Source organism: Apis laboriosa, unplaced genomic scaffold, assembly GCF_014066325.1.
Source record: "Apis laboriosa isolate Shangri-la unplaced genomic scaffold, ASM1406632v1 scaffold38_cov145, whole genome shotgun sequence".
Taxonomy (NCBI): Eukaryota; Metazoa; Arthropoda; class Insecta; order Hymenoptera; family Apidae; genus Apis; species Apis laboriosa.
The window spans coordinates 2853206-2880352 of NW_025223092.1; the positions used below are offsets into that span (position 1 = coordinate 2853206).

General features: G+C 23.9%; 2 protein-coding genes across 2 annotated transcripts; both read right to left on the reverse strand.

Annotated features, from left to right (window-relative positions):
- Nucleotides 1-350: 350 nt before the first annotated feature.
- LOC122715537 lies at nt 351-13372 on the reverse strand. Its single transcript, XM_043937805.1, has 24 exons — nt 13363-13372; nt 12075-12208; nt 11765-11927; nt 10356-10465; nt 9997-10165; nt 9768-9883; nt 9291-9422; nt 8851-9085; nt 8409-8566; nt 8062-8189; nt 7827-7981; nt 7582-7706; nt 7345-7522; nt 6768-7172; nt 6376-6606; nt 5654-5884; nt 5206-5365; nt 4910-5050; nt 4687-4832; nt 4280-4477; nt 2360-2566; nt 1746-2117; nt 840-999; nt 351-666 (listed from the first exon to the last, which is right to left on the reverse strand). The coding sequence occupies exons 1-24, from the start codon at nt 13370-13372 to the stop codon at nt 351-353; spliced, it is 4380 nt and encodes a 1459-aa protein (XP_043793740.1).
- A 4255-nt stretch (nt 13373-17627) lies between these two features.
- On the reverse strand, nt 17628-22463 carry LOC122715568 (E3 ubiquitin-protein ligase TRIM71-like). Its single transcript, XM_043937845.1, has 7 exons — nt 22342-22463; nt 21960-22259; nt 21366-21680; nt 20868-21158; nt 19663-19704; nt 18746-19297; nt 17628-18209 (listed from the first exon to the last, which is right to left on the reverse strand). Exons 1-7 carry the CDS (start codon nt 22435-22437, stop codon nt 17628-17630), a joined length of 2178 nt encoding a protein of 725 aa, XP_043793780.1. The 5' UTR covers nt 22438-22463.
- Nucleotides 22464-27147: the final 4684 nt, after the last annotated feature.

Sequence of the window (27147 nt, forward strand, 5' to 3'; positions counted from 1 at the left end):
CGATTAATACTCATGCGTTGAAAGGTTCATAAGTTTCAAAAATTTTTACTTTCTCAAGTAATTTTCTCAGTTTTTCAATTGAACCGGTTTTTTCAATATTTAACGCGACTGTTTTTATCATTGATATTTTTTGTTCCAAAGTTGAAAAAATTGTACACTTATGCATGTGAAATGATATAGATATTTTATTATTAATTTTAATTCGTGAATAATAAATTTAAATTGATAAAATTTGAATTAATTATATTATAATTATATATAATTATATGATAATTAATAATAATTTAATTATTATTATTATATAATAAACTGTGTTCTATTTTCAAGAAGTGATTGTTTAATACTTTGATCTATCTCCGATTATTTGCTCTTGTAATTATTATTTGCTCTTGATCTGTAGTTGTTTCGGTAGTTGTTTGATCTTCAGTAGTTACTTCGGTAGTAGTTTGATCTTCGGTAGTCACTTGATCTTCAGTAGTCACTTGATCTTCGGTAGTCACTTGATCTTCGGTAGTCGGTTCTTCTTCAGGAGTTTCTAGTTCTTCAGGAGTTTCTATTTCTTCTACGATTATTGTAGGAATTTTAAATAATGGTTCATATCGTGTAGGTCTTGGACTTCTGACTACGTCGGTTAAATCAATTATTCTTCTTCCACTTTCTCGAATTCTAATTCAAAGATAAATTATATATCATATATTATATCTATTTATTTTAAAAAGATAATTAATTTTCAATCATCAAATTATTATATTAAAGATATTATATTATATGAATGAAATGACAATGTATTAAAAAAGTATATTAAATAGAAGAAACTAGTATTTTTAATATATATATACCTTATGTAGTAATAAGATCCTAAAATTATAATACCGACTAAAATTAAGAAAAGAATCACTACAAAGACAACAACATAATCTTCGTTTGGTAACCAACCAAAAAAGAAACGTGTTGCTTCATCTTCCATTAAGTATGTACGCCAATTTGGTGGTCCTAGAACTTATAATAACATACGTAGTATTAAATTAATTGAATAAAAGAATATTATATAAAATATAATAATTTTAAAAATAAAGATTGGTATAACAATAACATATATTATTACATTATATGCAATATTTTTACGTATAATTATATAGTATTAATATATAATATATGTAATGTATATAAATATATTTTAAAAAATTTTAAACTTAAATTTATTATTATATTTAATACTATCTACTAAAAAGGTAGTTCACTATATTATCATAAGCAGATAAATTTTACAAAAATTTTTTAATTCAACACGGTTTTAAATTTAAAAAATTTTAAATCATTTCTGTAAGAAATTGTGAATACGTGTAAATAACCATGCGAAATTCATTTAGAGAAAATCTTCAAATAATAACACCCTTAGAAGGTCTCGAATATAATGTTACTCACACTATTACCGGTTTTTCCGGTTCTTGCAAGTTTCTACCAAGACCCGTTTAATAAATTATGCATATATTAAAAATGTATATGATCTTATGTATAATAATTTTAGCCTAAATATATTTTTTATATAATGTTCTTTTATCTGCATAGGGTTAAATAAAGAGCTAAGAGAGTGCCATCTCGCTTGAAGAAGGAACTTTAACTTCTAATTTTTCTCAAGATGATATAGGAAATATGTCACGCAATAAAATAAAAATTAAAAATCTTTAATTTTAATATTATTATGACACTATTTTTTATAGAGTTATGATGTAATAATTAATTACCTTTAATATAAATCATATTTGTTATCCACTCAAAGTTCAAATCGTTTTGCTTCACGACGCATTGCCACATTCCATTATATGTTTTATTAATTTTTGTAAGTTGTTCGATATCGGCGGCAATGGGAAGTGTAATTCCATAATCTTTAAACGTTTTATTACGTATTAGCCAGATCACTTGAAGCTCTGAATAAATATGTCCTAAGATAGCACAATGACATTGTATGGTAGTGTCCAGAGTTTCCCTGACTTTTAAATTTTCTTTCTCTGGAATAACCGCTAAAGTTATAACTTTGATGATCGAATATTTTCCATCAACTCGACGCAGTGTCATTGCATAAACGCCAGAATCATTTAAAACAGCTTTTTTTATCTCTAAATAAATATATTATCTATCAATTATTGAATATTATATTTAAATAAATATATATATATATATTAATAATTTCTAAATATATGATAAATATATGAAAAATAAATATATAAACAAAATAAATATATAAACAAAAAATTTGAAATTTCTGTATCTTTTCAATGAATATAACTGAAAACATACGCTTAAATTATTTAAAAAATTGTAATAATATATCAATAAGTGAGAATAAATTAATTTTTACCAATGTTATTATCTTTCAATTCCAATCTATCGGGTTCTATTTCTATAAAGATACCATTTAATGACCATTGTAATTCAGAACGAGGAGATTCCGTAATGATAGATTTAACAATATCCTCGTCGGATTTAAGTGTAATTGCATTGTGTTCTTTTACTGTAAGAGATGTATAATTTTTTCGAATTCTTCGATTTATTAAAGTTATTGTATCTGTAATAAAATAAAATATAAATCATTATCTTTATAGATATAATATTAATTTTAAGTTATATATTTTTTTACACTTATTTTAATAAATATTTTATATTTATATTTAAAAAATAGATGAACAAAGTTTATTGCGACATCAATTATAATATCAATTGATTATAACTATTATAAAATATAGTTAGAGAATAATAGCACCATACTTTCAATAATAAAAGTATAATATAGAAGAAAAAAATTTAATATAGAAAAAAATATATAAATTGTATTTTTTTATAGAATGCTTTAAATTTTCTTTCTATCTTTTTCATGAGGTAAAGTTTTGTTTGTTTTTTAAACCATTACATTGTCACTGACAGGATTCATATTACATGTATATCATATTATATATTATAATCATTTTATGTTCTGCGAATTCATTATTTCAGATATACATTATAAAACCAAGAATATAACATTTAAATTTTTTATATTAAAGATGAAGACACAAGACATATTATAGTTTTGAAAGATAAATGATGAAATAGTGAAATAGAATAGTTTAATTAATATTCTGTATCTTATCTGATCATGCGGCAAGAGCAAGTATAGACAAAGAGAGCAAATAACAAGAAAAGGACAGAGATAAATTAAAAATTGTGATATCAGCGCCATCTTCAGAGTGCCGCAAATGAAACTCATAAACAAGAAGAGCAAATAATAGGAAAAGGATAGAAATAGGAAGAATTGACAATCAGCGCCATCTCTCTAATATTAACGACACTTTTTTAAGAATAGTTTCTAGGAATAATAAAGAGATGGCGCTAATTCTCAATTCCCATTCTACTTTATCCTATTTTGGTATTTGAGAGATGGCACTATTTATTAATTCCTACTCTACCTTATCCTACCTTTGCTATTTAAGAGATGGTATTAGCAGTCAATTCTTATCCTTCCATATCTACTACTACTTTTTCAAAGAAGTGTTGCTGATATATAAGAGATGGCGCTAATAGTTAATTCCTACTTTATCTCTGTCCTTCTCTTATTATTTGCTCTCTTTATTTATATGTGTTTCATTTGCGGCACTCTGAAGATGGCGCTGATTTCATAATTTTTAATATATCTCTATCCTTTTCTCATTATTTGATGTCTTTGTTTACACGTATAAAGAGGCGACTAATATTTAATCAATTAATTATCTTTTTACATAGTCTATTGATTAAAAATCGTCACAGAATTTATTCAATCATATTTTTATATATCATAAGTGTTTATATATATTTTTTATATATGTATTAGGCAAAATTTAATATAATAATATTAAAAAGTTAAATATTTTTTATATAATCTTATTAAATATCTTAAAAATTAAAAATGTAAAAAAAATATGTTCAAAATATTGATTTTTATAACATATTTAAAATGATTAAAAAAAAGAATCATGGAAATGTATAAAAATTATTTTAGAAACAAAGTTTTTGTAAAGATTATTTTGATTTAAATTTCCCGTATATGAAACAAAGGCTAGAAAATGCAAAAAACGAACTCTAATTTTGTAAACGTTGTATCGATTCATTAATCGTTAGCTTATCTATATAGCTATATAATTTATCTATATAATTTAACTAATTTTCAAGTAGATTTTTAAATAATTAGTATAATTTCTATTCAATAATTGTTAAGCATCATGCGATCATCTTTATTTTCGAATAAAATAAAAACGTATAAACAAACCTTCGGTTATATCACCACAAATTATTTCATTACAACGTCCAATCATTTTACTTGGCCCCACACATGGTTCACCCCTAAAATTAGGTTTTGGAGAATCACAACGCCGCTTTCGAACCCCTGTACCACCATTGCAACTTACGCTGCATGCCCATGGTCCCCATTCTGACCAACCTCCATCAATTGGTGGTCCATCTATATCTTTTTAACAAGTTTATCTTTATTAATTTATTTTCCTTTTATTTCTATATGTTTTTCAATAGTTTCAAATTTTTTTTATCTTATAAAACGCATAACGTTGAATATAATAAATAATTAATTTTAAATAAATAAATATCTCTTATAATACCTAATAAATAAAATTCTCAATAGATAATTATTTAATAATTAAAAAATACAATTATTCTTACCTATTGGCATACAATTGGCAGTCCAAGTAACCCAATGTGGCGGTTCAACTCCGACAGAAAAGAAATAAAATATGAGAGGATTTTTATGTTGATAATGAAACACATTTGTTGAATTAGAATAAATATCTATGATATGTTCAGACCATCTATGAATATTTTTTTATTAATGAATCACAAAACTATTAATTTATTAGATCATTCTATTAATTCTTTAATCGTTTACTTTATTGTAATATTGGTCCATGTATTTTTTGTAAATAAATTTACTTGTGCTCTTTGTTTATGATAAACTGTCACATTAGGAAACGTAGTTTTTGTAAACCATATCCAACGTTCTGGATTATTAATTTTAAGTACATAGTATCTATTAAAAATCAAATTATTTAATTAGTATTAAAAGATATTTTATCATATTGTGATAACAAGAAAGATAGATCATGAAAATTTAACATTTTTTGTTAAATTTGACAATATAAAAAAGTTAGATCTTTTTATGTAACTTACAAAAAGCCAATTTACCCTGGAATTGCAGGCATCTGATATAAAGGTATAAGAACTCCACCATCTCCACGCATTTGAAAAGTTATATGTTCAGGAATTATTACTTCTTTTTCTATCCATGTTGATAATGATAAAATTCTCGTGTATCGATCAGTTTTCGTGTTTTCTATATGACAATCTATTTTTCATAAATATTTTAATCGTGACACAATAGTGACGCAAATTGTATACGAGATGCAATAACACTAATTTAATAAATTCTAAGATAAATCTAGCTACAAAGTTAAAAATATATATATTAACAAGTTAAAATAAAAATTGAATGTAAAAGTTGTACTTCCTTGTAAAATATTCTTATTCTATAAAATTTTTATCTTTGAGAAAGATTTTTACTTGATAAAATAAAATAATAAAGATAGAAATAATGGTGATAATTAAAAATAATAATTGGGTGAGTCATATTTACTTAAATCACGATCGAAAGCGAAACCTACAGCATTCCCTACTTCGGTACCATAATAATAATACATAGGTAAAAAAGCAATAGAGGGATTAGGATTAATCCATTCAAATATAGGTGTAGGATCATCTTCGTAAAATAATAAAAATTTTCCTCGTGGTATTTGAATTATAAAGCTGCTCCATTTTCCTGTGTAAAGTAAATGGGGCAAAGTTTTCCTTTTGACTAAGGAAATATCTGTAATTAAATAGATTTTTCTTAGAATAAAATAATCATAATAGGAAGAAAAAAAAAATTAAAAAAGCATAGAAAAGGCGAATATTATTTACGGAATAACAATTTTTATAAACATTAATTTCGATTGAATTAATATTCGCCTCTTCAATTACGTGAATTTCTTCTTATCTGATTTCATGTTCAAAAGAATAAATTAACTTGAAAAAATATCAATTTTTTCGAATTATAATTCTTTTTATGTGTAATTAATTAGTATTTATATAAATTGTTATATTTAAAGATTGTTACATTTAAAGATTATTAATTATATATTATAAATTATTATAAATTGATTATAAATTATAATGAATTAATTTATTTTTTTCTTACTTATTTTTTTATTTCCATGTGTTTTTAAGAAACAGTTAAGAAGAAATTCATTTATTAGAAAAAAAAATATGACATTATAAATCCGAATATAAGAAATCCTAATTTATATATATGTTAATTACGTGATGTTTCTGATTGATAATAAAGCAGCACTTTTTCATTATCCAATGTTCCTATTTTCAGAATAAAACGCGATTTAAGTCCATCTTCGGCTAAAAAGATAATGGAGACGGTATCTCGATCATCGGGTTCCCAAACTTTCAAAGAAAAATGTAAACCTTCGGAACGATATTCGGGTAAAATAAATAAACGTCTACCCAAGCTATCCTCTCTGACAAGAACTATAAACTCTTCTGTAAATAATAATTATTATCATTAATTCTATTCACTATTTTGAAAATCCTAAATAGATAAACAAAATCTATACAGCAAGAAAACAAAAATCTGAGTAAACAGATAAAATTAACCGATTAAAATAAACTTTTCTCTAATTCTTTTTCCATCAATATTTTACCTGGTTTATCACAGTCTCTAACATTGCAAAGATCTCGTGGTAGGAAAGGATCAAAAGTGTAACACCAAGTACCACCTATATTGCGTGATGGATTTCTGCAATAATTGCTAGCGTTCAATGCACTTCCATCCGGATAACGGCTGTCATTGAAGATCTCTTGGCCGGCAATTCCAATGAGTTTAGGAGTAAAGGGAAGTCCTGGACGTTTTGGCGGCTGTGGAGAGCGTTGTAGTAAGTGATAGTACGACCTTAATTCTTGAGGACTCTCGATGGCAGATCTGATAGTACGGGCCCTACTCTCTTTGGGCATCGGTGGGGGGATTGGCCAGGAGACACAAGTACGTCCTGAACGTGTTTTTATAAGTTTTCCCATGTAATCGTTCGCGGTTCCTGCCATTCGACATTCTAAAAATTAGGAAGCATACAATTTTCCACCCTCTTTTTTTTATAATTTATAATTTTATTGTTTTATCACGCATTTTGCTAATATTTCATTTTTCTGGAAATTTTCACAATCATGTCAAAAAAATGATAAATTTTTATACGTTTGTAATGTAATAAAATATTGTTTAATTACCTATCGATCTACATTTTCGTATTTTACAATGTCGTTTCGTGATGGTTTCGCTTTCCCAAGGGGTGTACGCGTAACAATAGGGACCTTTGGGATCATGAGTGGGATTTCTACATTTATTAAGAGCCTTCAGAACGGACCCATCGATGAATTTTTTATCATCCTTAATTTCTGATGGAACCTTATTAAAAATAAAGCATGTCAGAGCAACATTCAAAGCAACTTTCCTATATTTCTTACGTCTTTTGATATCCATGGAATACATGGAATTTCGTTAATGCTTGTCCACTGTGTACCTTTGTAATCGTAATCTTTTAAATCAGAAAGACAATTTGGTGGCCAAGGATCTTCTACAGCATCCAATTCTATTTAAATATAATTATAATCTTTTTTATATATTGAATATTCTTATATATATATATTATTATTATTACTATTAATTTATATTTTAAAATAATCATAAAATTTAAGCAAGAAAATATTACTATCCGGGGAACAAAATAGTGTCCATTGTGCAATAGTATTTTCGCTTCCAATACTGAACCATCTCAAATGGGCAAAAAAATTTTCGTTCATGTACATTAATTCGATAGCACCTCTATGTTTATGCGAATATAAGTGAAAGTGCGTTCCAAAAATACTATAGGAAAAAAGCCTCATTATAAGAATTGTAATATAACAAATAAAATGAAATTTAATATATACAAAATTTGACAAAACCTGATGGTAAACTCTCTCCATGACCAAAAATTGAGTATATCTGAAGTTGTGATCTCTTTTAAATAAAGTTTCGAAGTTTCCTCTGATGCTTGATATACAAGTGTTGAGACTTCTTTGCCTAACGTTATCTATATGTAATATTTAATATAAAAATAAATTTATTCCACTTATTTAGTTTTATACAGTATGCAAAAAAAGATTACACGATATTGACAACCCTATACATAAATATAATTTGTATTCTATTGTAAAAATTATTATTAATATATTTTTTTATTCATTTGATAAAATTATTCAATTGAAAATTTAAATAAGAAGATAAAGTATAAATATTAAAAGATATTTACGTGTACATAAGGATATTCTAATACAGGTGTTTCATATAAACGTATTTGAATATTTTCGCTTGCACGAGCAAAAAATCGAACGTCAATTGTATCGTTATGTTTCTGCATAGCCCAAACTTTTGAAAAATCAATTCCAAAAGTTATGTATAAATCGCAATCTGAAATTTATATGTGCTCGTATTAAATTTCGTTAAAAAATATATATCGAAATTAATTTATTATATATAATGTTAAATTGTTCTTTTTAATTATATTTTTAATATTTCTTTTTATATTTCTTATTAATTTGATAATATTTAAATAGTTTTCTTTATTTTATGTTTCATATATTTTGAAAAAAATAAATAAATTTCATGAAAAGAAATCGTTTTTTTAATATCTCTCAAACTCTAAAAAGATTTTAAATTTAAATTGAACAATTTAAAAAATATTGAAAACATACGTTTTTGACAAAATGGTGTATTCCATAAAACATTCGTTCCTCGAACACCATAATATAGAAATGTATCTAAATATAAACTCGTAATTCCATGTTTTTTTTTATATTCTTGCATGATTATGGGTTTCGATTTTCCTTCGATACCAGCGGAAATAAAACCACCTCCCCAAGTTACCCATATTCCCGTCCATCTTGTTCCAATTAATATTTCCGGGCTACTTTCGAAAATTTCTTCTTCCTAATATAAACACATCCTAATAAAACACCGCTAATAATACATTTAATTATTATTTTATTAAGTTTGAAAAATTATTTTCATTTTTATCTGGAGAAATATTGAAAATCTGATCAATTAATATAAAATATTAATTACACATTCGTGTACTTAAACGATCAAAGAATCGATGAATAATAATCAAAAATATTAAAAAATTACTACTAACATCATATTTTGGAAATGTTTGACGACTTCCAGAATTTGAAAACATCATTTCTACTCCTGCAGTCCATTCTTCAGCTATGATTTCTGAAGAAATTGGTACTGGTAAAAGAGTAAAAATTAGTGCAGCTTCTGCCTGTAAATATTATTTTATCCAGTTAAATCTTAACAATCTTAAGAATTTAAGTAAAAATATCTGAAAATAATTTTATAATAGTTTTTATCTTATAGAAAGTAGGTAAAATTTTGATATTTCTTTATATTTATCTCATCTTTTAATTTTGCTTTATTTTCTTTCTTTAAAAAGAAGTCCAAGATGGCTATGCTCACAATAGTACTTATATTGATGATACGTTTGATTTTTTAAGAAAATTCATGACTGTAAATTCATGACATTCATGTCATAAACTAGAAAATTCCTATAGTGCGTTCGTTCATGTTATACTGAACGTGTCAAACAAAATTTTAACAGAGTACATACTATTTTCTCATCATCAGGATTCCATAATTTAATCCAGAATGTAATATTACCGCTAGGTGCGTGTAATTTTGCCAATATATTATATGCAGATGAATTCTTCGTAAATGCCAAACAATCTAATATACAATGAATTTTTATTAATAAATATATTTTTTTTATTTTTATCAAAAAATTCTTATTCAAATTGATTCTTGAACATAATAATAATAAAATAAATGTAAAATCAAACCTTTATCATCGCAAAATGAAATATCACAATATTCTTTTATAACGTATTCAAAGTTTTCTTCATCAACGTAACACCATGGTCCCCCGACGTCTCCTGTAGGATTTCTACAAAAATTTTCAGCGTTTTTAATTGATTTGTCAGGAAACTGGTTTTCTTTGAATTTTACAACCTACAATGTAAAATTAAATTGTTAAAAATCTTTTATATGTATATGTTGTATATATTTATATATATATGTTGTTATTATTAGAATTAACATTTTATTATTTAATTTTTAAAATATTTCATGAGAAAAAAATTTTTGTTTTTGTCAAATTCCAAATTTCAAAACAGATTAAGTAAATTAATAATTCTCTTACTTCTCCAGTTTTAAGTTGAAGTCGTTTATGCCATGTTTTACATTTACTTCTTGTTCTAGTGATTTCTTTGGTTCCTCCATAATCAGCTCCTGGTCCTGATTGTCTACATTCTGTTCGTTTATAAATAAATACACATATAAGAAAAATCCTCTATTATTTATAAAATGAAACATTTAAAAGAAATGCGATTTAAAACTAAAATTTCTCTCTTTCTATAATATTAAAAATAATATTGTTTCGAAAATTAGCAAAGTTACTAGTCTGGTTTATTTCATTTTTTAAAAATTTTACTCTCCGTGACGAAATTATAAACACCTTATAATTTTTTCTCTAAATTGTTTCTCTAAATTGATACAACCTGCTCATATTTATATATAGAAAAAAATTTATATTTTTTTAAAATTTAACATTTTTATGTGAAAAATGCATGCTACAAAACATATCGTAACAAATTTTTGATATTTGAGAATAGAATACATCTTACGTATTTTCATATACCAAATCTGAATGTAGTCAAAAAAATTATCTAAATTTAAAAGATAAACTAAGTTTGTACGTACATTGTACGTTTTAGTCTCGAGGAATACTGAAAATCATCAGACTGTCTTATAGTTTCGTCCTGAAGTATAGATTTTCAACCATCATGTTGTAATAATAAAATCTTTCTATTGACAACGATCTTTCCGTTTTTAGCTATGTTCTAGCCTTCAAGAGTTACCTGCTCTTTATACCTTGCGGATGCATCGAAATTGTACAAAGATAAACGAAATTTAAACTTATGTTTTGACTGTTAGAATATTGAGAATCAAGGTTGTTGTTTATTATTATTATATTTATTATCGAAAATAAGAATTAACCGACGCGAATTCAAATTTATTCGAGAATAATATCCGCGCATGTCTGATACTATCGATAAATAACTATAAAATGAGAGCCACATTTATATCGCGGCGAAGAAATCGTCCATATCGTCTATAAAACACGAAATTTGTCTTAAATAATGTATATTGTATTAAATTTCTTTTTTTCTAAAATTTGTTAATATTCGGTTAAATTGTTTCCAGTTGTCTACATTACAGTTATACAAGATTGACGTATATCATCATAATAATACATCATTTATACAAGGTAATATTTTAAATTTTATACTTCTTTTTTTTTTTCTCTCGATGGAATTACTAATATTCGGAATAATAGATATGATTGTTTGGTTAAAAAAATTTTTAAATGGTAAAATGCTCGTCGTTTTTTGAAATTTTTTGATCATTTATTATAAAAAATAATATTATTACCTTATACTTCGATTTAAAACTAGTCTTTCGTTTTCATAAACTCTCAAGATAAAATGGGCAATGAAAATTTTCAAGCGTTAACAGGACAAAAGAGAATTTATGACTTAGGTACATTACCTCCAAAATTACAAAGAGGCACATCGCATTCGTCATCTATAAGCGTAGGTTCTAAGGTATAACACCATGGACCTCTATTATCTCCCGTTGGATTTCTACAGTAATTTTTTGCCGTTTTCATTGATTTTTCGGGAAAATCATTATCAGTTATATCTTTGCTAACCTGATATTAGATATTAACAAAAATATATATATATATATAAAATCTAATAAAAGTGAAGAGTTCAAAAGGAAGATTAATGTAAGATAATTATTTTTAATTTATAAAAATTTGAACGAAGTTAGGAAATTAAAAAATAGATCAAATCACCTCGTGTACCGGATCTTGTATAAACCAAGATTGACACCGAATATCACCAGCAGTTTTAGCTATTGAACCTCTATATTCCATTCCCTTTTGTGTTAATTTACATTTCATCAAATCAGTTAGGGTCGCATTACGTGCTATAAGGGAAAATTAAATATATCAATTCATCGATATTGTTTAATATATTCACAATATTTAATAGTTATAAAAAAATTCATATAAGTACAATTTAGCGATTACAGTTATAACAAGCAATTTATTAATAATTTTTTTCAGTCTTTTTGAAAATCTTTAAATAAAGATATTACTTGTATAAAGAAATAATAATAAGGAAAGATATATTTGCAATCATTAAAAGTATCATATTTGTACTTACTTTTTTGATTTTTAGTTAAAACTATGAAATAAAATACAAATAGAAGGTTATACATTGAAGATAAAACAATATAAGAATTTATTTTATTAGATATATTTTATCGATTGACTTTTTTTCACGTATTGACTTTCTTAACTTTTAATTCTTAACTTTTTATTATTATTTTTAATTTATTACTATTTATTTAAATATAATTTATTAAATTAATTTATTTTAATTTAATTTATTTTTTTAATTCTTAACCTTTTTATTATGACATATTTTTATATATTTTTTATATTTCTGAAATTTTTAAATTGACATTTCTTATTTTTAATTTTTACGGTTATTGTAATAGTATACAAACAATTGAAGATTGTGTTTACATATATAATTTACATGTAATTACAAAAGAAATTTTAAAACACACATGTGAATATTACTGATTTCTAAAATTCAATTAAAAAGAAATGTAATTTAAAGAAAACACACAGTAATTTAATAAAATTTAAACAGATATTTTTTACAAAGATTAGATTTAGAAACATTCTTTAAAATTATATCTTACATTACGTCCTAATATCCTGTATTTCGTAAATAATCTTGAATAAAGAAAAATTATTAGAATAATATTTAGGAAAGATTTAAAAAAATATTGTTTAAAAATATTAATGTGTAATTGAATAATTGAATTGGTGAGAAAATAATTTTAACAAGTCGCATTAAAATTCAAAAATTTAATAATATTTTTGGTTGTAAAATAATATGATTACAATCACGTATTAACACGTCCATGAAATCTAATCTATTTGAAATTTATGTTTACCAATACTTTACAAAACTTCGAAAAAAATATTTCACTTAATATTTAAATCACATGTTTCACACGTGCGTCTTTGCATTCCATTGATATTTATCAGAGTTTTCAAACAATACTTTGTACCATATTATAAATATTTTTGCTACATCACTCAGATAGCAAACTGTTTCTCTTACTAAAAACAAAACCATTTTTATTAATATGAAATAAAATATTAGCATTATAGATATGACATATAAGAAAAATTAAAAATATTTATATACATATTACGCAAACGTATACATTTTTGAAATAGCTAAAGTCGCATATTATATTTTTATCATAAAAAGATTAATTGTTAAAAGAATAATTTTTAACAAATCTTCCTATCTCAATCAAATCATTTCTTTCTTAGCATAGTTTTCCATGTATTACAATGCATCATAATTTATAAATTAAAATATATCAAATTTCTTGGATATTTAATGTATTAGAAACAATTAAATATAATTTATAAATATGTTTTGAGATTAAATCAAATTTCTCATTTAGATAACATTTATATTTTGTTCAATGTCAAGTTTGTATAAATATAAAGACAATAGTCTATGTATTGAAGAAAAATTGTAATTATAATAGAATTAATATATTTTAGTTTGTAAGCCATAAAAGCTATGCTAAAAAGAAAATAAAAATTTATATATAATATTTAATAATTATGTATAACATATAGTTAATGAAAATGAATAATCAAAATTAAAAAAACAAGATAAATTTATCATGAACGATTAAGATTTCTTCGAAAATTAATAATAATTATAAAATTAATAAAATTAGTAATAAGACATATATGCATATAAGAAATTTTTTATAAATTAGAAATCTTTATTAGCATTGTTTCTTTTTAATAATTATTTATTATTTTTTTATTATATATTTTATTATATAATAAAAAGTAAAAATAAATTATTTAGAAACATTTTTTATTTGCTTAGAAACATTTCTTAGAAAAATTTCTTACATAATACATATATATATTGTTATTTATTTAAAAAAAAAATTAGATCAATTTGATTCATAATAAATTTATCTTGTTTGATTATTCATTTTTTAAATATGTTCATATAATAATATTTCTCAGATGCATTTGCTTTGCAAATACGTTAACTTCATCTTATCGCATAAGAGCTGACAACATTTACATTGAAAGTTACGACAAAAAGTCAAAAACATTAAAAAATAGCAAGAATCAATTCATTTTTATGACAGCATTTCTTATTTTCTGGATATAACATAGTATTCTAAATTATCTTATATATGAGTTTTGTTGTACTTTTAACTTTTGATTTAATACATGTATCTGCAATATGTTATATATGTATATAATATATTATATTTTCTGTTTATCGAATATAATTTTATATATAGAAATAATAAACAATATAAATACATACAATATTGAATTCATTATAGCATCAATTAATTGCAATATAAAAAACTATAACAAAACCTTTGCATCAATCCAATATCTTATACAAAAATAAATAAATTTATATGAGCTTCTGAAATGCAAACATTTGATGTCTGCTCTGTTTTATATAAGCTATTAAATACCTGCTCTGCTCTTATACAATAAGCTAAATCCTTTTGAGAAATATTTAATCAAAAATACATATATGATTTACTACTGTTTGATTCATATTTTATAATATGATAATTGAGTGGGAGATACATATTCAAAACTTAACTTAATCTTTATCTATACACATAGCTTTGCGATAAAAATGTGTCATACAAGCATATTTTATTAATAAAATCGTTTTATGACACGATTAACATTATTGCCACATATCATAATGCTATACATTGCAATATGAAGAAATTACTTTCTGTAAAAACTTTTTCGATAAATCACTTCTCAAATGTAGAAACTTCTTCAATAAGTTTTAAAACTGATTTATTATTTGTTGTTATTATGTTTAGCATAATAATAGCCAAAATAGTTTTCTTTTAAGAAATTTACTACCTTTTTTTTAAATTTTTAATTATTTTTTTGAAGATGTTTCTACCTACTTCTTAAAATAATTTATATTGTGATTGATTGATTGATTGATTATCAAAGTATAACGTATTATATTAAACTAATAAATATATTTTTTTAATATATCACTTTATTAAAAGAAAGAAAATAAATATGTCAAACAATAAAAAGTTTTGCATATTACATAAATATTAAGCCAATAAAATTATTACTGAATATATAAAATTTTTCAATTATATTGTGAACATAATATTAAAATAGGCATTCAAATACAAATCATTCAACTCAGTCGGTGTAAAAATAAACGAGGAACAAAATCTGTTATTGTGTTAAATCAGTCTTAGCTCAGTCTTATATTGTACAAATGTAACTAATATCTTATTTCAGTTCTATTAATATTAAACTAAAATCGAATGCGACAGTAATTTTTTTCTTGAAAACACATATTAGATTTTTACATTATTGTGTAAAACTCATATTTTATGTCCTATAAATGTTAGATGAAGTTTTGTATTGTTTTTTTTATAAATGTTGATATTAATGAAATTTTTGTATTAACAAATATGATAAGTTTATTATTACAGTGACAATAATAACAATATTCATACTAATCATAATTGTTAATACAAAAAATGAAATGATAAGAATAATATTGAAGTTAATAATATTGATAATTACCATGGACGTAATAATAATGGCAATAAGTTTTGTTCAATTACGCATGCTTGTACCAGAAATATAGTAATGTAAAATTGAAAGAATGTTTTCGAAGTATGATATGTTAAAAATATGATTACAATGATTTTGAATTTGTTTGATAATGTATTGTATCGTTAAAATACGATCTCACTCACTTTTTACGTAATACTTTCCATCTTTTTCTTTTTGTGTTATTTTGTATTAATTGTTATCTCTTTTTTGGTTTGTAGCATTTATCCGGATAACTTACAATTTATTCGTGTCATTCGCATTTCTTTTTGATTACATACACTCATAAAAACAAACTCTTTAACCGCAACGATCATGCACACGTAGGTACTTCTTAATTCAAAATTGCATTTTAGTCTCCATACGTATTAAATAACAGGAGACAATATTGTTAATTTATATAAATAGTTAAACATTTTTACGACTCTGGTCACAATAGTATTGTATACTGTTACTTTGTAATAAAATGTCGTTTAATCACACAACGATCAAGATATTTTTTTTCATATATTTTATATATATATATATATATATAAGAAAAAAATTATAATCGAAATGTAAAAAAAATAAAACTGTAAAAATAATATATAAAAAAAAAAGATTCATATAAAATAATAAAATAAAAATTGTTCCAAAATATTAAAAAAATTTTTTTCAAATAAAGTATAATATAAAAAGAAACAAAAATTACCTCTTTAAAAGAGTAATTATCTTCTTTGTTACATCAAACATCTTACGAAGAATTATTCTGATAAGATGTTTAATATAACATAGATAATAGTCATATTTTTTTAAAAAATAGTAACTATTTTTCTTTATATATAATATAATTTTCTCTCACTTTTATTGCATTATTCTCGAATTTTCGATCCTAGTGAGTATTTCGATCGAATACTGAAGTAGATAAATTTATTTGTTAATTTTTAATATCGTTTTGCATTTTTACTTGCAATCGTTGTTCAGAAAAATAATTTAGAAAATATCGTTCATCGTTTTACTAATAAAAATAACATATGATAGATTATAATTTATGGATCATTGGAAAATTACATTCTTTAATCTTTCTCAATAATCCTCTCAATCTTAAAAAATAGTGATAAATACGGTCCGAATACTAATAAACAAATATCCTTAAAAATCCTTTCTCGTTTTCCTTCATCACTCATCACTTTTTTGTTTTCTCTTCTTATCATTCAAATCACGAATTATAGACAACGAATAATTGCGTACAAATAATATGAAAATAATATTTCTCTGCTAATTTGAAACATTCATAAGGATATGATTTCAAAACGAAAAAGGACATCTTTCTTTTTTTTTTTTTTTCCTCTTTGTACTTGATTTCTTGGCACTCAAGAGAAAACCCGAAGTTTCGAAAGGAACTTATACGGATTTCCATATTTATATACATATTAGTAGGAAAATATTGCATCTAACACTTGTTATTCGAGGGTTTTAAGCGTCATACGCTTATACATCTAAAATCGAGAAAAACATTAACGTCGCTTCTTGCAATTACTGTCATATAGGATAAATTTTTTTTTCTTTTTTTTTTTCCTTTTTTTTTTTTTTACATTTTTTAACGTTTGTATAAAATCTTTTTCCCAATCATTCCGTCTCACTCATTCAACCACAACCAATGAACGGATCATTTTAAATAAGAAGAACTCGATTGTTGCCGAAATCAACGATAACGATCCTACCATCTGGGCATAAAGCTATTCCGGATGGTCTGTCCATTTCATTGTCATCTTTGCCATAATTACCGAATCGCCATTGTAACGTTCCAGTCGAATCAAATACTTGTATACGATGGTTTCTAGAATCGGCTACAATTATATTGCCTTCGTCATCAATCACCAGACCTTGCGGTCTTAGGAACTGTTTCGGAGCACCTGGACTTTCACATTCTAATACCCGAGCATGCACGAAGTCAGAATCAATTATCACTAGTCTATGATTATTAAAATCCGTGGTGACAACGTTGCCATCAGGATTGAACGCCACTCCGCGTGGCGAGTCGAAATGTTTCCACATGTTCGGGGCGGATTCGTAGCCATATTTACGAAGAAAAACACCTTCGGGACTGAATAATTGGACGCGATGGTTTCTTGTATCAGATACGACTATCTGGCATTCGGAGTTCGCTGCCACATCCCAAGGATAATTGAATTGGCCGGCGCGACAGCCTTTTTCGCCGAAACATAAAAGAAATAGGCCTTCCATCGTCAACACCTGGAAAGTAACGAGGAAATGGTATAAATTTCGAAGATAACAAGAAAGGTAAATTTTGAAGGTAATAAAAATTTGATATAATGAATAAATAATAAAATGATTTTAAATTAATTTTTTTAAAAAAAGAAAAGATTAAGAAGCAGATGTTGTCTAGATGGAAGGCAAGGTCTTGAAAAGATGGAAACTGAGGTAGCAATAAATAAGAAACCAATATAAATTAATAGAGATTTCTTTAATGTTATTGAATTGATTTTTTTTTTAATCAATCAGTTACAATTTTCATTTTGAAAAATAGTAAGTAATAATACTTAAATCACGGACAAAATATTTTTTTTAAAAACATGATTAAAAATTATTGGAAAAATATAAAATAATAGTAAAATATAAGTAAATGTAATTAAAACATGATTGATACGCGTATACTTATAAGTTTGTCTAATTTATAATAATGATAGTTAAATTTTATTAAAAAAAAAACAAAAATACGAGAATAATTGCAAATTGGACAATTATTATTGCTGTGATTTACCAATTACCTGTATACGATGGTTATCCTTGTCTGCCACGACTATACGACGCCGTGCATCGACTGCTACGCCGGCAGGACGATCGAATTGTCCTGGTGCGGTACCATGTGTACCGAATCTTCTTAGAAAAGTACCATCTTGGAAATAGATCTGTATTCGATTATTCGATCTATCCGCAACAATAATATGTCCCTCTCTATCACACGCAATGCCCCAAGGGCGGCACAGATTATCTTGGGGATCGCCATCATTTCCAATTATTCTCAGTGGAGTCACGGACGATTGGGAACTGCGATCCATCCTGACTACAACTGGATAACTATTCGAAGGAATTGGCCTTCCTCTAGGTACTGGGGCGCTGGCTATTTGTCTAAGAAATAATTGAGGCGAATTTCCACGGCCTCTTACAGGGCGCCGATCTCCTATGGGGCCAGGATTATTTACTGCTACAGCACCAAGATTTGCGATAGCATTCATTATAGTACCCTCTAAACCACTGAAAGAGATCCAGTTCTCTTCTTGCGAGGGAAGCGATTGTTGACTTTGGTGAATGCGAAATATCTGTATTCGATGAAGATGAGTTAGTATATCATAAATAATTGTATGTAAAATATTGTATGTATGTATATTGTTAAAAATTAAAGTAAAAGGTGTAAAGAATAATAAAACAAAATACATTTAAGGAATATTAGTAATATTAAGTATTACTGTCTAAAAAATTCTATTATTTTATTAATTATAATCTATTAATTAATAGTTTAATTTATAATTAGGAAATAATTAGTTTTAAATTTAAATGAACTTAAATAAAAAAAATAAAATAAATAAAATAGAACCTTATATTATTTAGAAAATTTATAATAGAAAAACTAAAAAAAAAAAATCTATTAATTAATATATATTATCTATACTAAATATGTACTAACCTCTAACTCTTTCACTACAGCTACAACTGCCATATGGAAATTCTAAAAGCACAAGTTATGTAAGAACAAATAAAATGCACAAAATGTCGTCTTTATCAAAATTTGAAACTTAGAAATTTAAATTCCTTAAAATAACACATAATTTCACTATTGCCACTATTTTTAAAATTGAAGAATTCTTTACAAATTTCTTCTATTTTTTTATTTCTTCTAATTTTTACTACTAATCTATTATTTCCTTCTATTTTTATTTATCTTTTTGAATTAATTCATCCATTTCTCTTCCAAATAATTGCAAAATAATATAATACACATACAATCAATCAATCAGAAAAATATATCTTATACGTGTTGAATTAGCAATTATGTTATTGATATCAATAAAAATTTTTTTCTTTTCAACAAAACTTTTCTCTTTGAATAAAACTTTATGAATATATAAAAGATTAGTATGTATATAATAGATAATAATGCAGAATAGAATAAAATTTTAGATAAAATATTTAAGTTTCAGTGCTCTATCATCCTATGAAGGAAAAAATATTTTCAAAAATGCATGAAAAAATATTCAATTTCATCAAAAAGATTTTTCTCATAATGTATATATATACACACAAGATTTAATTAAAATTATAAAAGAATTTTCTTTTAAGAGTGTAAAGTTAATCGTAATTAATCATACGTATATATAAAATGATTATTGCATATAAAAAATATTTATCAATTTATTTTATTGGTATAATTAATTACGAATCTAAAACAATATATAATATCATGGATTATATTGTGTAATATTCCAATTTATTCTGAAAAAATAAACAGCAATCAGAAATGACCATCATTATAATATAATCCTAATAATTAATAAGGAAAAAATTCCATGTTCCTAAAAATTGAGCAAAAAAAATATGATATGCATATATTAATTTCAAGATGTGAGAAAACGACATTTCATATGCACCAATTTAAATTGACATTAATAAATACTAATTTTAAATCATCGATAAAACATTAGTAGTGAAAAAGTTAATGGTTTTTTTATTAATTCATTTTTCTTCAAAAATATATAGTTTGATGAAGAATATTGAAAAAAGTTTTGTTAATGGAAATGTTAATGTTTGTTATTGGAAAAATTATTTTATATAGGAAAATCGATTAACCATTAACTAATATATTTCATTTTATTAATAAATATTATATAATACCTCTGCCGAAGCCATGTCTTTAGTGAGGAATAAATTCAATGGATTACTGGCCAAAACTTTCGACTCCATTGCTTCAGTAAGTTTATCAGCAGCCCTTGTCAATCGGGATATTCCAATCCTAATACCCTCGTCTCTTGCTTTTAGCGCGCTAAATTTGATAAGCTTAGCTTTTTCAATTCTACCTAACAATTCTTTTTCTCTCGCCTCTAACGCAGAGGCCACTCTTCTGACACATAACATCACATCTGCAGCTGCCTGTCTTGCTTTTTGTTCCAATATTTCTGCAGCTATCTATAAAAATAAAAAATTCCAAAATTTGTAGATACGAATATAGAAATTATTTTGTAATATTAATAAACGTATTAATGTTAAATATTTCTCAAACATTCTAATCTTTTTTTATAACGTGTATCATAAATAATAACGAGTATAATAAATAAATTTTCGAAACAATAATATTATAAAAATAATATTAATAATTGTAATAGTAAAACTTACTTGAATAGCATCTAACTCTTCCCTGAGTATTGTTATTCCAAGTCTAGCTTCTTTTAATACTTGATTCGCTTGAATTCCAGCACCTTCTATAGCATCCATCAAATTTATAGTAACATGTACATGATGGAAATGAAATTCACAATCAACGCAAAAAGGCTTGCTACAAGTTTGGCAATAAAATTTTTGACCATCACGATGAAGATCGCAGTAAAATGGTAATCTTGGAGGAATCACGTTTGGTATGTTCATTATTGGACTCGATATTTCCGGTGTATTATAATTATATTCATTTTCTTGACTTAATTCCGAAGGATTCTGTAATTTATCAGAAAAAAATTGTTGAATTCAATTAATAATATCACGATAAATTCAATTTAAATCTTTTAATATTTTAATATGATCAATGATATAATTTGTCAATAGTTGTGAATTATTTTAAAATGGTCGAAAATTAAATTAAACAATTTAAAAATACAGGAAATATAACAATATCAGAAAAAAATTGTTGAACCGTTTTAAAAATAGTAAGCGTCAGTTTTATTCGGATTTTCTACATTATAATTAAACAATATTAATAAATAAAAGTATACTCACCAAAATTCGATTAGAACATGAATTACAAAGCGTGTCAGTACAATCACTACATTTATTGTTACATTTATTGTTAATTGGCATTCCATTTTGTGATAATTGAATGGCGTTTCCACAAGAATTTGGTGGATTAAAAGTATCACTGTTTACAACTTGTAATAATGTATTAATTAATGAGTCTACATTAAAATTTTCTGGGGATTGACTGCAACATTGAGAGTTACTACTACTTCTGGAGGAAGTGTCTGGTGAACTCGCATTAGAGTAACCAGATTTGGCGAGCGATTGATATTGATTATTCGCCTGAAATAAATCAAATATATATTGTAAATTTAATAAATTTCTTATTATTTAAAAAATAATAAAGTATAAATAAGATTTGTACCTGGTGTTGATCTGCGTTCGTATCTTGTTCCCTTTCTGGCGTGACATAATTTCCAAAGAAACTCATTCCCTGATTATAATTTTGGCTATTATTCATTGTAAATTGTGTAATTAAAAGCCGTACAGAAATTCGATGTTGAGATGTCTCGTTGTGATACTTTCACCTATAACAAAAATTTAAATCATCAATATAACTTTAAAGTTTATTTAATTTAACTCTTCATTTTCTTAAAATTTAGCTATCTATTTTAGATAGAATTCAAATAACTAATTACAAGATTCATAATGCTAAGAATATTTATCGATTTTAAAGATATAAAGCTCTATAAAAAAATTAAATCATATTAAATAATATAATATATATAATATATAATATAAATCATAATATAATAATTGATAAAAATTATTATTCTATAAAATAAATCGATTTTTCACTATTTTATTTTATAAAATGAATACAAAATTACTTGAAATAGTTATTTATAATATAATTCTAGTTTATTTGCAATAAATTAAAAAAAATTTATTATTATAATTGATATATCAATTTTAAAATAATTTTTTAATTTATATTATTTCATCTTTCTCTGAAATATTTACTTTGCAATTTTTGAAAATTATACAACACGAGAAATTAAATAGAAGTTTTATAATTTATTACGAAAAAACGATTTTTTATTATTTACTTTTTGTCAAATTGATAACTATCATATAATTTTATAATTTATTATATTACTATCTAATAATTAATCATCTTTATCCTATTTCAAGAAACTTTCATGATTTCACTATTATGAAAGTACGTTACCCTCAATGCATCCCCCAAAGGTAACCGAACTCTGTCTTACATATACATATATATTTCTATACTCATTCAGCAAATAATTCAAGAAAAATCAATAAGAAGATCATAAAAATAAATCTATAGAATCCTAACATTAATAATATACAAATTACATAATATACAATGATTTTTACATTATTCCTATAAAAATTATAAATATTTCTATAAATATTTTCCTCTTAAAATTATACAATATATATTTATTATATATAAATTTCAATTCTTTAAAAATCATAAAATCTATTAATTATGCCATAAGAAAAAATATTAAACATGTTGCAATGTTATAAATAATGAACTTAAATCAAAACCATTCATAAAAGAGTTAACGGAAAAGCATTTTGAATCGTACGGATGTCCCCTTGTTCCAGTTTCAAAGATGGAACACCCCTGCACAGCTGGTTCAAGGTCATCATACAAGTCCTGAACAGGGAAGAACCGTGATACCCTTTTCAGTTCAGGGATCGAGAAATGGGGTCCCGCTTCCATTGGTGGGACCTCGCAGAAATCAATAACAGTAGGAAATTCGACGTAAGTATACACACGTATGTGTAAGTATACACACGTGTACTATATACATTTCTATATATTTCTAAATGAATGTTTTAGTCTGCTTCTAATCGTAACATTCTTCATCTGTTCGAGTAGTTACTCGAATATCAAGACTTTTATAGAAGAGCAAGAATTTTGTTTGGAATGGAATTTTTTACTTTATACAATTCTCTACAAATCTATTTATACAATTCTAAATACGAATTTATTTTATTCTTAATTTGTAATATATATTTAAAAAATCTTCAAAATTTTTTTTTAATTCCTGTTATGAGTATTTTGTTAAACGAAATTAATAATAAGTATGGTGATGAAAAAGAAAAAAAATGAAATATTTTTATACGATACAATTTTTATCGATCTTTCAGGAAAGTATATAAAAATAATTCTATGGTAATCATTATTTTATATATATTTGTTGTTAAAGTGAAGCAACTGATATAAAAAAGAAATTTTACTTAGTTTTACACAATTGTTACGTGCCCCATAGTTTACCATTTAATTACTTAAGGATAGAATTTAAAAAATGTGAATTTAAAAAAAAACTAAAATACACATATAATTTATTCTTGTTTCAGTTTTAGAAATTAATATTAAAATTTCCTGAAACATACATACTATTTTTCATGTATAACTCAACATAGATAATTATTAAAACATTATAAAACAATTATTTTTATTATCATAAAAGCTAGTAATTAAATTTTAAAATATTAAATAATAAATTAATATAAAATATTAATTTATAATAATAAAAAATGTAATTCATTTAAATTGCGTTTAAAAATTTATTTCATTTTTATTTTAAATTTATATATGAGGAGAAATCTTTAATGAGATATAATAATATCATTTAAACAAAAATTTAACACACGCAAGCGTTTCCAGTTTTTTAATTTAATGTGCATTTCAAATTCAATATTAATATGGAAAGGAAATGACTCGTGTTGTCTTCATAAATGTGAAATCTCATATAACGAGCTCAATACTGACTGTGTGAATGAAACTTCACCGCTTGATAGATAGAACTTTATTAATTAGCTTTCAATTGTACATCTGTTTCCTTTATTATACACCCATATAACACTCATTAATTGATATATTATTTTTTCATCAAATATTTATATTATTTAATCATCAAAGTATTTTTTAGAAAATATATCTTAGATATAATGTACATTATTATAATTATAATTATTATAATTATAATTTAAGAATTTGTTAATGCATGTTGCGTGCATTTATTTTAAGTTATATTTTTAAATTTTTCACATAATGTAAATGTATCGATAGATTTTTCTTTTTAATTATTTAAAATTTATATTTATTCTACAATTGAAAAAAAAATTAAATATTTGATATAACAATCGACACAAAAAAAATATTTTATTTTAATATATAATTTGATTTTGAAATTATGATAAAAATTTAATTAATCAAAAATGTAAATTGCTATGCAAATGAAATAGATATATACGCATGTTTATATATTAGATATTTTTAATATATTATATATTAAATATTTTTTATATATTAAATATATCATATATGTAAAAAATTAAATTTATCAATATTTTATCTGTATATCAGAATAAATTTTTATTGCATTTCATATATTTTTCGTTATTTTTATATATATTTTTGTTTATATTATTGAATGTTTGGCAGAAAAGAGATCAATCACTTTCAAATATTAATGATTTATTAATAACTTACTCGATAATTTATAGAAAATTTGAATAAACAATAAAATGCATAATAAATTAAAAAGGTTATTAATATGCAAATATCTATATTATTTTATATTAAAAAAATAAAAGAATATTATATTAAAAATAAATTAATAAAAATTATTTTTGTATCATACAAAAAGTTTGATTAAAAAAATAAGAAATTATTTTTTTATTCTAAATGTATTAATAAATATTTAAGATTAAATAGAAAACAATATTTTTGAAAATTCAATTTTCAAAGTTTTAAATTGTAAAATTGGTCTTTAGATTATTATTAATGTACAATAATATTTTATTTCAATAAATTAATAACATGTCAATAAATTATAATAAATTAAAAAAATAAATAAATAAAATATCTTTAGATAAAATAAGAAAAATTATAAGAAATAAAAAGAAATAGAGAAGAATTGAGTAATTTAAAAATAGACACATGTTATGTCAACATCAATATATAAATATATTTAAATATATTTAATTATTATATTAGATTATATAAACAAAAATTTAAAAATATACTTCTAAATATAAAAAAAGAAATCAATAATGAATCAGATATAAAAATAACATATCAATTATAGAAAAAAATGAATTTAAAATAAATAATATTTACTAAATATTTTTTTAAATTATTATATGACTAATTTGAAACTTTGATGCAATATTAAAAATAATGTGAGTTTCTTGAAATTAAAAATTCGAAACTATTATTTTTATTAATTGTAATGAAATATTTGTATATTTAAATTTCAAAGATATTTCAAATACACGAAGAAATTCTTATGTAAATAAATTTTTTTTTCTCAAATATCCAATAACAAAATTTTAATTTCAATTATTGATATTTATATAATATTATGAAAATTAAATTTTAAATACAGAAATATAAATTTAAATTTTTTTTATTAATAAATGAAAATATTATATGACCTATATATGTTCTAATGTTTATATAATTAAATAGTTATATACTGAAATCTGAACTATTATTGAACTATTGTAAATAATATCGGATAAACAAATATCTTCGTTAAACTTTTCATTACATTTTAAAATTTAATTAGAGATTCAAAATATGAAGGCAAAAATAATAAACAATATTTATAAAAAATATATAATAAATAAATATATATATAATAATGAAAATAAAAAGTATATTAAAATAATATAGAAAGAAATTATTTTAAAATAATAATAATATTAAAAGTAAAACCATTTATCCTAAGCCTGCACAAATTTATCAACGTCCAAATGTCGGTTGGATCTTGTAACTATAGTATAGTAAGAATCACGGTTGGGTTTTTTACAATGGGATAAAGGCGTCTATCTTTACAGGCAGTTTCGAACGAAAATGCTACATTGGCCTGCAAACTTTTCCTTTTTCCGTTTTTCCAGCAGCTGGCCTGCAGCAGTTAGAGGGTGCTATCCTTGAAATCGCCATGGCGACCAAGGTTAGACCTGCTATTCTTTCCGAGGGTCAAAAAGAAAGAGAAAGTGAAGTATCTGTCATCCACCAATAATGTCTAACGTCTAGAAAAATCCTGAGGAAAAGCAGATAAGTAGCTGCTTGTCGCTATACCAAGAATTTGAAAAATTTGTTTGTGTAAGATTTGAATTTTAAACTGATATTTGAAACAATATAGAGGAAAGAAAATAGAAACAAGATTACCAAAATATT